Below are 11259 nucleotides of genomic sequence, written 5' to 3' on the forward strand. Positions count from 1 at the left end.
TGGGACTTCATCTCTGAAAAATCCGAAATGCTCCGAGGGAAGGCAGAGCTGGAGGGAGCCGGCCGGGGACTGCCGCGGGCTGGGGCAGCCGGGCAGGGCTGGAGCCAGGGGAGCTGCATTGGCCAGCGCAGAGCGCTGCTGAGAGCCGCACAGGGCATTCCTGCTGCTCCCTGTTTTCACAGGGAATGCTGGGGAAAGGCAGGAGCACAACAGGCAGAGCCCCCGGAGCCTTCCCAGTGCTCGGGCCCGTTCCCTTCACCGTGTTGGGATAACCCCGAGGTCCCTTCCCAAAGCTCCAGCAGCAGCCGGATGGAAAACTCCTCCTGTGCTTCCCAGGAATGACAGACACATGGAGGCAAAGGGAGGGTGGTGTGCTGGCTAAGGACAGCCAGCGTGTGCAGCAGGGAGCAGGGTGACACCCAGGGCTCCCTGGGCATGGCAGCGGGGCTGGGAAGGGCAGAGCTGCCCACGGCGAGCGTGGCAAGTCCTTGGGGTGCAGGGCTGGGATGGAGCTGCAGCAGCAGGGGCAGCACGGACGCTGCCCAGCACAGCCCAGCACAGCCCAGGCGCTGCCCAGCACAGCCCAGCACTGCCCAGGCGCTGCCCAGGCGCTGCCCAGCACAGCCCAGCACAGCCCAGGCGCTGCCCAGCACAGCCCAGGCGCTGCCCAGCACAGACCAGCACTGCCCAGCACTGCCCAGGCGCTGCCCAGCACAGGCCAGCACTGCCCAGCACTGCCAGCACAGCCCAGCACAGCCCAGGCGCTGCCCAGCACAGCCCAGCACTGCCCAGGCGCTGCCCAGGCGCTGCCCAGGCGCTGCCCAGCACTGCCCAGGCGCTGCCCAGGCGCTGCCCAGCACTGCCCAGGCGCTGCCCACGCTTCCTCCCGCCCGGGGCCAGCCCGAGCCATGAAGCAGCAGCAGCAGCAGCAGCAGAGTTAATTCGTAAGCCCCGTTCTGCAGGGAAGAGCTGCCCGTTAATGGTGCCCCGCAGGGACCTCCGGAGCATTAAGTGCAGGAGCTGCTGGGTGACTCCGGCCCCACAAAGCCCTGGGGAGCTGCAGGGCTCAGCCTGTCCGGTCCTACAGCCCTTGCCAGCAGTTCTGGGAAATGTGCTGGACCTCAGCAGCCAGGGAAGTGACTGGAGCAGAGTGAAAACTCCATGAAGGAGCTGGAGGAGGTTGTGAGCCTGGAAAAAACACTTTTGTAACACAGGGCTGGATGGGATACTGGGAAGGAATTGTTCCCTGGGAGGGTGGGCAGGCCCTGGCACAGGGTGCCCAGAGCAGCTGGGGCTGCCCCTGGATCCCTGGCAGTGCCCAAGGCCAGGCTGGACATTGGGGCTGGGAGCAGCCTGGGACAGTGGGAGGTGTCCCTGCCATGGCAGGGCTGGCACTGGGTGGGATTTAAGCTCCCTCCTAATGCAAACCAGTCTGGGATTCTGTGGGATCCCACTGAGGCTCCTGTAACCCCGGGCAGAGACTGGTGCGTGTTGAGGGAGCTGTTTGTCCTGACAGCACAGTTTTGGGGAGCCTTCTGCTGTCTCCGGGCAACCAAACCTATCAGCTCTGGCTCTTCCTGCTGCTGCTGCTGAAGATCAGAGAGATTTGCCTTTTGTGGCCCCAGCTCCCTTTTCACTGCCTTCACAGCTCTCCTGCCTTCTGCTTGTTTTAAAACCCGGCTGCTGTGTTGCCTTTTGTTTGTTTTTTTTAAACTGAGATCAAACTGACAAAGGGAAACTCAAACCCAGCTGTTCAGTGGGGGCTGGCTCCGAGGTGTTTCTGCCATCGCCTGGGAAATTTTATTTGGGATTTCCTGGAGTCCCCACCCCTAGAGGTGTCCAAGGAAGGCCTGGACATGGCACTCAGGGGGGCTGGGGACAAGGTGGGGATTGAGCACAGGGTGGACTCGGTGGTCTGGGAGGGCTTTTCCAACCTCAGTGATTCTGGGGTTTGCCTGTCCAGAACTCCTGTGTCAGTTCAGACCCAGTGGCCATCAGGGATTTCCCAGTTCTGCTGAGCTGGGGTGGGGTTGCCCATCCCAGCGCTGCTTCCAGCACGAGGGGAGTCACTGCTCCCCTGTGTAAATCTGCTTTAGGAGCTCAAAAAGTTCCTGGTAAAATTCCAAAATGCAAAAAAACCAGTAAAATAATGGGAATAATGGGATAAAAAAGTAGCAACAGCCCTGGTGGGACGGGCTGCAGATGGTTCACCTGTGCTGGGACACTGCAGAGCCTGAGCTGATTTGGGATTGGGGTGCAGGGCTGTGCTCCCCAGGGCACACCTGAGCTGGTTTGGGATATTGGGGTGCAGGGCTGTGCTCCCCAGGGCACAGCTGAAGCCCCAGCAGAGCAGCTCCCACGGGCACTCCTGGCTCACCGGGCAGATAAAATCTGCTCCGGCCCCACCCCGGCAGCAGGAGCAGCTCCTGCAGAAACCCAGCGAACACCAGGGTTACTCCGAGTTTTTATTCTCCCTGGTACAACACACACGGGGTTGAGACACACGCCAGTGGTTTTCGGGCAGATCTCCAGGTGGATTTTCCGTGCCCTACAGCTCCCAAAACCCCCTGGGCAGAGGGACAACACAGAAAGACCAGGCTGAAAAGGCATCGTTAAAGCAACACGACACAAGCACCCCTTCCCATCCCATGGAAATGGGAATGAAAGCTTCCAGCTACACCTGAGCTCCTCGGATCAGGTTTAGAAAGTGCATCCCATCACAGAGCCGTGGCTGGAGAGCAGAGCTCCCACTCCTCCTCTCCTGTAAACAAACAGAAAGCTCCCATTCCTCCCCATTTTGATGAAGTAGCTTCTCCATTTTACCACACCAGAGGGACAGAACTGCCCATCCCAAACATTGTGAATATTCACCACAAAAGGCAGCATTTTATGTGAACTGAGTGAAACCACCCCGATATTGAGAATAAGCTGCCCTGAAACGGCTGGAGGGCCCTTCCCAATGTCACATTCCCGGTTTTCCACACGGGATCGATGCTGCACCCTCCTCTTCCTGTAAAGGACTGGATAAGCAGGGATGGATTCCCTCTTCCTCACAGAACTCCTCTCCATCCCAGCCGTGGTCCCAGACGATCTGGGAGCGCTGTGCTCAGGAATGTGCTGGCCAGGGCTGATCCAGGCAGCTGAGGTCATCCCGACATATTTCACAAGTGAGCGGCTCTGTTGAGTTCTTTCCCAAAGGAAAAGTACACACAGGGAACAAAAGGGATCCTCTGCACACAACAGGCTTTTTCCAGTCCCAAATAATTCCAAAAAGCCAGAGTCTGACTCCTGCAAGGCACTTTTTTAAGCAGAAAGAGCCCATTTTTCCCTCAAAGCACCGGCCAGGAACTGAAGCACTGACGTACCTGTAGTTGCTACACCCAGGAGAAGCTCAGCACGGAGCAGGGTCCATCAACTCCAGCTGAAAAAGGCATTTATCCCATGAAATTTAGGCTGGCCCTTCAATTAAAGCTAAACCTTGGCTCTTAGGCTGGATTCAGAAATCAGATTTATGTGGACAAGAATCAGACAATGCAGGACGAAAGTGAAGGCACACATTCTTTGCTGAGGAGTTACTTTTATGAACAAATTAAAGAGAGTAGAAATAAAGGTTTTGTGCAAGAAATTCCTCACAGATGCAGGAATTCATTTGCCTGTAAGGGCCCTGAATTCCACAGTCCCTGGTACATGGAATATCAGCTGTATTTTATTGTATTTGCATTTAATTTCACCCAAAGGCCACGAATCAGGAGACGAGAGGCTGTCAGCTCCAAAACGGTGAAGAAAACGAGTAAAAACACAGCTTTTAAAAAATAAGCCTCAGATGTGGCACAAATGGATTGGAACTGAGTTTGTAATAAAACATGGAAGTTTCTTTGGGAAAAGACCTGACTCACACACTTCCACGCACTGCTTCCAGTCTGCTGGAATTAAATTAAACATTCCCAAAGCTGCCACATTTGTGTTTTTGGGGGAAGATGAACTGAACTCTTTGTGATGCTGCTCTGGCCCCTCTGTAGGAACGAAGAGGTCCCGAGTGCCATCCCCATTCCTCACAAAGCATTTGCTGCTCACGTTACTCCTGGACATGGGCACTTCCCAGGAAAACAGCTCCTGTGGGAGCAGTGGATTTGGCTCTGGAAGCCTTTGCCATTGATCCCCAGCAGGAAGAGCAGGAGTGTCTTTTCCAGGCTGTTTCTCCCCTCTCCATGTGCCCCCAGCAGCTCTGTGGGGTGCAGTGCAAACAGCAATTCCAGCCTGCCTGGGGATTCCACAGGCTGCCAGGGAAAAAATCCAGCATTTCTCCCCTTGGCCCAGTGCTGCATCCCCCTCGAGCTCCCTTCAGCTGCCACACGGATGAGTGTTTATCAGGACACATCCATGAGTCAAGAGACTCGTGCTGCCTTCAGCTCCTGGAAGAGGTGGATGTTCCATCCCTGCCACAGCCCCTGCTCAGTTTTAAGACACTGAAATCCAATCAAATTTAATTTTGTTTTCCTTATTCCCGTGGTTTTTCCCCTTTCTCCCCTTGCCCCTCCAGAAAAAGGAGGAGGAAGGACTCTCTGAAGGAGATAATGTTAGTATTAAACATAGTCAGGAGTGAGTCCCTGCAGCAATTCCATCCGTAGAATCTGCTGGCTGTCAGGAAAACCATTTTTTCCACCTTAAAGCAAGAGAAGCCCCCTCATGCTCAGGCCCAAAATAACCTCCTGTTCTGCAGCTCAGCCACGAGTGGCAACGACCGGGAACGTCCTCACCCCGTTCTGCAGTGCCCATGGAACATCCTCACCCTGTTCTGCAGTGCCCATGGAGTGTCCTCACCCCGTTCTGCAGCTCAGCCACCGCTGACCACGGAGTGTCCTGTCCTGCTGCATCCCAGCACTTTTGGCACCCTGCAGGAGAATGTGGCACTCTGAGTGCAGCAGCGGCACCGGTGATCCCCAGGAAGGCTTCCAGGCGCCCGCTGGCAGCAGCATTCCCGGTGCTGTGGGAAGGTGCCCTCAGGCCGCCGTCCGCTGGATCTCCTCGGCCAGGGTGATGGACCTGTCCCTGCACTCGGCGTTGGAGCACTTGGACATGGCGCTGGCTGCCTGGCAGAACTTGCGCAGCAGGATCTTGCGGAGCAGCAGGTACACCCAGGGGTCCAGGATCTGGTTGAGGGAGGCCAGGCGCACGGCGGTCAGCGACAGGTTGCATTCCCTGCGCAGCTCCCAGCGCTGGGATTCGCCGGAGCCGCCCCGGCAGGGCTCGGCCGTGTGCTCGGAGATCATCCTCAGCATGGTGATCTGGGGAGGGAGCAGGGAAAGGGACACGGGGTCAGGGACTGCTGGCTGTCACCACAGCTGTGCCACCACTGTCCACAGAGGCCGTGGCTGCCCCTGCATCCCTGGCAGTGTCCCAGGCCAGGCTGGATGGGGCTTGGAGCAGCCTGGGACAGTGGAAGGTGTCCCTGCCCGTGGAACTGGATGAGCTTTAAGGTCCCTCCCAACCCAAACCAGTCTGGGATTCTGTGAGAGGGCTCCTGAACATCTCCATTTCCTGGACAGGTCTTTTTTTCGCTCTCAGATCTTTCCTGGGCATGACTTGGAGTCCCCAGCTGTCCGAGTGTGCTGCCTGGAATCCCCGTGGGATTGGGGCTGTGCCCACTGTGCTGTGTGTGCTTCCAGTGCCACACACATGGATGCACACCCAGCATGGCCCTGAGGCACCTCCAGCTCTGTCCTGGCACAGCTCAGCACTTCCAGCCACTGGATAAACTGGCAGCCAGTCCCAAACCTGCTGGGAAGAGCCCGAGGGAGCAGACCTGCCGGGAATCACTCCCAGCCCTGGCCAGCCCCTTGGCTCCAGCCTCTGGAAAGAACCAGGCCAACCTGCCATTCCTCAGGAAGCCTCCTCAGAGCTGTGTCCCCACAAAGGTCACATCTGGCTGCTGCTGTCCCCACAGGCTGGGACAGCGGGAGCCACAGGGACTGGGAGCAGAGGATTTTTCCATTCAAAGGGATATTCTGGGTGCCAGATCAATAACCATGTGTTGACCTTGGAAAGCCTTGGCTGAGTTTGGAGGGCAGGGCAGCGTGGACAGCACAGAACTGCTTGTGTTTCTTTAAACAGAAGCAGTTGAGGATTGCACCCACGACATTTCATTGACATAAGTGGCCATGGATAGAGCCTTGTGAAAACAGGGATACAGAGCTTTGTGAAAACATGGATACAGACCCAGAGCACATCAGGAGCCACTTGAGCACCAGACCCACACAGCCACAACCTGACCACTTCCCTGGCTCTTCACACACTGTCCCTGTCCCTGTCCCTGTCCCAGCACTGCCTGCAGCACCCAGCTCCTGCTCCTGCCCCATCCCACTCCTGCAGCATTCCCGTGTGGGAAGAGCCTGATGGAAACCTGCTGTGTGCCCACGTCACACCCAGCACTCCCAGGACTCACACCGCTGTCTCCCAGGCCAGCTCCTCCTCTGGGAACTCTGCAAGGCCCCTGGTCCTGCAGACTCTGCCATCTCTTTTTCAGATGGAGCTCCAAAACCACCAGGCTAATAAAATACGTCTCCCAAGCACACAACTGCTGCTTATTGCTGGGTTTATTACGTAATATCCCTTTACTGCAATATTTGTTGGGCCAACAAGTGCTTTACTGGAAATTTTATTTGTTTGATATCATTAGAGGTTGTTTATCGTGGCCTGTATTGGTCTTCTAAATGGATTAAAGGCTGCACAAGGCAGAGGGACAACATCAGGTGGAATAAAGTCAACGTAATTTATGCCATTAAAAATTTGGCTCAAAATGCATATAGAAATATAGCTGCTGATTGGATTTATTCAACAAGAGCAGCTAAAACTTTACTGTTATCATGAATGTGGTTTTATACATCTTTAATTTCTGTCTGCCAGGAGGGATAAGGAGCAGAAGTATTTTAACAGGAAAAGCAGCAGAATTCCTGAGCATTTTGGCTTTAAATAACTTTGAAACAACTCTGGGAATGAATCATTTTGTTGCCTGGAACTGCAAAAGTTACTGAGAACTGAGAACTCCAGTTTGTGCTGCAGCAGTGTTTCTGTGCAACCATGGAGCAGCTTCCCCCATTTCACCTCGGAGTCATTTGTCTGCTGCCATCCAGCTCAGGGGTTGTCCCGGAATCCCAGACTGGCTGGGTTGGGATGGAGCTTAAAGCCCACCCAGTGCCACCCCTGCCATGAGCAGGGACACCTCCCACTGTCCCAGGCTGCTCCCAGCCCCAATGTCCAGCCTGGCCTTGGGCACTGCCAGGGATCCAGGGGCAGCCCCAGCTGCTCTGGGCACCCTGTGCCAGGGCCTGCCCACCCTCCCAGCCAGGAATTCCTTCCCAATCTCCCATCCATCCCTGCCCTCTGGCAGTGGGAATCATTCCCTGTGTCCTGTCAGTACATGCTCCAAAACAAACAGAAGATCAGTGTGAACTGGAAACCACTTAAGATAAAGTAGCATCATACTGGAGTGGGGGGTTCCCCCCGGTGCTCCATGCAGAGTTCAACAAGCTCCTGTGTCCATGGAAAAAGGAGGCAATTCCTGCACTGTCTGCTCCCCTCCCTCCTTCCCAAGCCAGCCCAGAGCCAGACATGCAGGACACTCCATGGAGCCCTCCAGAGCACAGCCACGATGTCAGAGCTTTCCCTCTGCTGCTAAATCACATTTGATCTTGTCGTTTACATCAACAGATCAGCTCTAAAAATACCGTGTGTGGCGAGGGCGTTGTTTACCTCACAGCAGCAGCTGTCAGGATGCATTAGTTCTCAGTTACAAAACTCAGATGTCTTTAAAAAAAAAACAGAAACAAAAAAAACCTCTTCTGTAAAGCCCCGGAGTTCTATTTCAACTCCTTTTCTTACAGCTGCCAAGTGCTGCAGCTACAGGTTAAATGATCCCTATGAGCTGGCTTCCACTGAAAAGGCATTTGCATTCTCTGTGGTCACTTCTCCAAAAATCTGGTCTCTAATTCCGAACCTGCACTTCAGAGTTGTACGGAACAAGCTGGGGGCTAAGTATGACAATGGAGGTGTAGGTATGAAAATGGAGGTGTAGGTACAAAAATACTCCTGCAGCCATGAGCTGGATTTTGAGAACTCCACAGAACAAGATCCACACTTCCAAGTGTTGCTGCTGCCGAGGGAAGGGAAGTGCTGATGAATTCCCTCGTGCTTGTGGGTTCACTTCTGCCTCTGAAACCACAGAAATGCCCAGGGCACCAAACCACCAAGAGGAATCTCTGCTTCCTCACTGATTTATCTGAGAGCCCTGGTTATGAGGGCGGAGGAAACACTTCCCTCATCTCAGGGATCTGCTCTCATGTGCAAGGCTGGTTACCTCAGGGCTCACAGTGCCGTGTCCCCGGGCTGGCCCAGGAGCAGGATGGATCCCAGGGCCTCGGAGGGCAGAGCCTGTCCCAAAGGCATGGCTGAGAGGGAAACGCTGCAGGGAGGGCAGCAGCTCCAGAAGGCCCAGCGGCTCTCCAGGGATGTAACATGGGCAGGACCGACCCCAGCACAGCCAGCATGTGCAGGGCTGCACATGGACACAGGGGCAGGCTGCTGCCTCTGCTCACCCCTTCCTCCCTGCTCCCAGCTTCTCTTAACCCCTCAGTGTGCCCTTGTGATGACCACTGCCACTGCTGATGACCTCCAGTAAGTCACTCACACCTTCTGACTGATTTTGGGATGGAGGATTTGATGGAGTTTTAATTCATTTACAAGGGCAACATTACTAAACCAAAGCGTTCTCTTTAGCTCACCCCCACCAGTCGTTAACTTTGTCAGCCCCATTCACAAGAGCTCAAGGACAAGAAGAAAAATAAATCCTTCTCCAACCAGAAAGAACCTTTCACATAACCTCAGCATATCCTGCTCAGAGATCCCAAACACAAATTTTCCAAAAATCCTACTGCTCCTTGATAGAATAACCCAGCCTTTTGGGACAGGATTCCAGACCCCTGGGTGTGAGATGTGGATTCTGCCTCCCCCACTCCTGCATCATGAGGAGGGGTTCTTAAGGAAGGAGTAACAAAATAGTGGAAAGAAATGCAAAGATCCTTAAAAACCAGACTGGGCAAGCCCAGAAGGCTGCTGTAAATCAGACACAGCGAGGGATAAGAGATTATTTTGTAAAGAGATTTATCAAAATACCAGCCACAAGGCGCTCGCAGAGTCACGGGTTGTGCGTTTTCTCACAAGACACTGAAAGACGTTCTGCTACAAGGTGCGAGCAAATAAAACCCCCTAAACCCCATCTGGCCGCAGTGTCCTGCTCCCAGAGCCACTCCTCACGTCCCGCTTTCCTCCTCTGCACAAGACCCTTGTTCTCCTCCTTTTGACTCCGGTTCCCGCACCTGATTTTCCCGAGCAGGCTGCTCTCGGCTCTCCTCCGGGACCTCTCCCAGCTCCTCTCCCACAGCTTCCCACCCCCGGCTCTGTCCCTGTCCCTGCTGCCCTCCCGAGGGGCCGTTCATGGATGTCCCCAAGGAACAGGGATCTCCGGAGCCTCCCCCTGCCCGGGCCCCGCTGGCTCTGCCCCACAGGAGGAGGGAGGAGAACGGGGGTCGCCCCAGGTGGTGCCACGGGACCTACCAGCAGCGGTGACCAGCAGGCCGACAGCACACACATGATGCCCAGCAGCTGGATCAGCGTCTCCATGGTGATCCGGCCCCACTGCGAGCTGGGGTGCGCCGCGCTGGCCTTGGCGCGGCAGCGGGACACGAGCGCCTCGATGGTGGCCAGGTTGCAGGCGCCGGTGACCACGAGGGACAGCAGCCCCAGCGCGGCGAAGGCGGCGGCGAAGGCGCTGCCGCCGGCCGTGCTGATGAAGCACCAGGTGCCGGGCCACTGCAGCGCGTAGCGGCCCAGCCCGGCCAGCGGCAGCAGCGCGAAGGCCACGCCGGCGGCCCAGATGGCGGCCAGGCCGCGCTCGGTGGCCCGCGGGCTCATGTGGCTCGCGTACCAGTGCGGGGCGCGGATGGCCAGCGCCCGCTCCACGGCCATGGCGCTGGCGATCAGCAGCGGGCACAGCCCGAACACCGTCATGCTGAAGCCGAAGAAGTCGCAGAGGCGCCCCGAGGGGTCCATGGCCGCCCAGGGCCGGCCCGACAGGTACACGGAGATGACGATGGGGCTGGTGAGCAGCTGGCCCAGCATGTCGGTGAGCGCCAGGGAGCCGATGCACAGCAGGAACGAGCGCTTCCTGCGGCTGCCCTTGGCGCGGTAGCTGCGGGACACGAGCAGCATGGCCAGGGCATTGCCCACGACGCCCGTCAGCATCATGGTCAGCGGGATGGCCACGGACACGGCGCTGCCGCGCTCGGCCGCCCGGCCCGTGCCGTTCCCCCGCGGGCCCATCCCGCCGGCCGCGCTGGCGTTGGGCGGGCGCTGCTGCCAGGGGCTCATCCCGGAGCCGGGAGATCCCGCATGGAGCGGGCACGGAACGGGCACCGAACGAGAGCTGAGCCGGCTCCGAGCCGGCAGCGCCCGCGCAGCCCCGCGCGGCCGCTTTATGTGAGGGATGGGCAGGGCCCGCCCCGGGGCCGGGAGAGGCGGGACGGGAGCGAGAGCGGGCAGAGCCTGAGGGCACGGAGCGGGGCCGGGAGGGGAACCGGGCTGGGGAGGGAACGGAGCCCCCGCAGCGGCTGAGGGAGCTGGGAAGGGGCTGGAGAGCTCCTGAGGGAGCTGGAAAGGGGCTCAGCCTGGAGCAAAGGAGCTCAGGGGGGACCTTGTGGCTCTGCACAAGTCCCTGACAGGAGGGGGCAGCCGGGGGGGTCGGGCTCTGCTCGCAGGGAACAGGGACAGGAGGAGAGGGAACGGCCTCAGGCTGGGCTGGGGAGGGGCAGGGTGGAGATCAGGAAAGGTTCTTCCCCCAGAGGGTGCTGGGCACTGCCCAGGCTCCTCAGGGAATGGGCACGGCCCTGAGGCTGCCGGAGCTCCAGGAGCGTTTGGACAGCGCTGCCAGGGATGCCCGGGGGGTGTCGGGGGGTCTGGGCAGGGCCAGGAGTTGGACTCAATGATCCCTGTGGGTCCCTTCCAGCCCAAGATACTCCTCGATTCTGTGAAAACAGCTGGAAGTTTTGTTAACGCTCATTTGCTGTTGAAATTAAAGTATTTTCAGTACTTAAAGAACTGCAACAGTGTGAACCCGTGGGATCCATGGGCCAGGTGAACTCACACACGGGATCAGGGTCAGTGCGGGTGACAGGGAAGTTTGAGTGTCCCCAAGACAAAGCACTCGAG

At 57.3% G+C, this 11259-nt stretch overlaps 1 protein-coding gene across 1 annotated transcript; it reads right to left on the minus strand.

Annotated features, from left to right (window-relative positions):
* Positions 1-2452: 2452 nt before the first annotated feature.
* PTGER3 (prostaglandin E receptor 3) lies at positions 2453-10495 on the minus strand. The gene is made up of 2 exons (XM_048313465.1): positions 9610-10495; positions 2453-5285 (listed from the first exon to the last, which is right to left on the minus strand). The coding sequence occupies exons 1-2, from the start codon at positions 10420-10422 to the stop codon at positions 5001-5003; spliced, it is 1098 nt and encodes a 365-aa protein (XP_048169422.1). The 5' UTR covers positions 10423-10495; the 3' UTR covers positions 2453-5000.
* Between the last annotated feature and the right edge of the window lie 764 nt (positions 10496-11259).

Source organism: Corvus hawaiiensis, chromosome 9, assembly GCF_020740725.1.
Source record: "Corvus hawaiiensis isolate bCorHaw1 chromosome 9, bCorHaw1.pri.cur, whole genome shotgun sequence".
Taxonomy (NCBI): domain Eukaryota; kingdom Metazoa; phylum Chordata; class Aves; order Passeriformes; family Corvidae; genus Corvus; species Corvus hawaiiensis.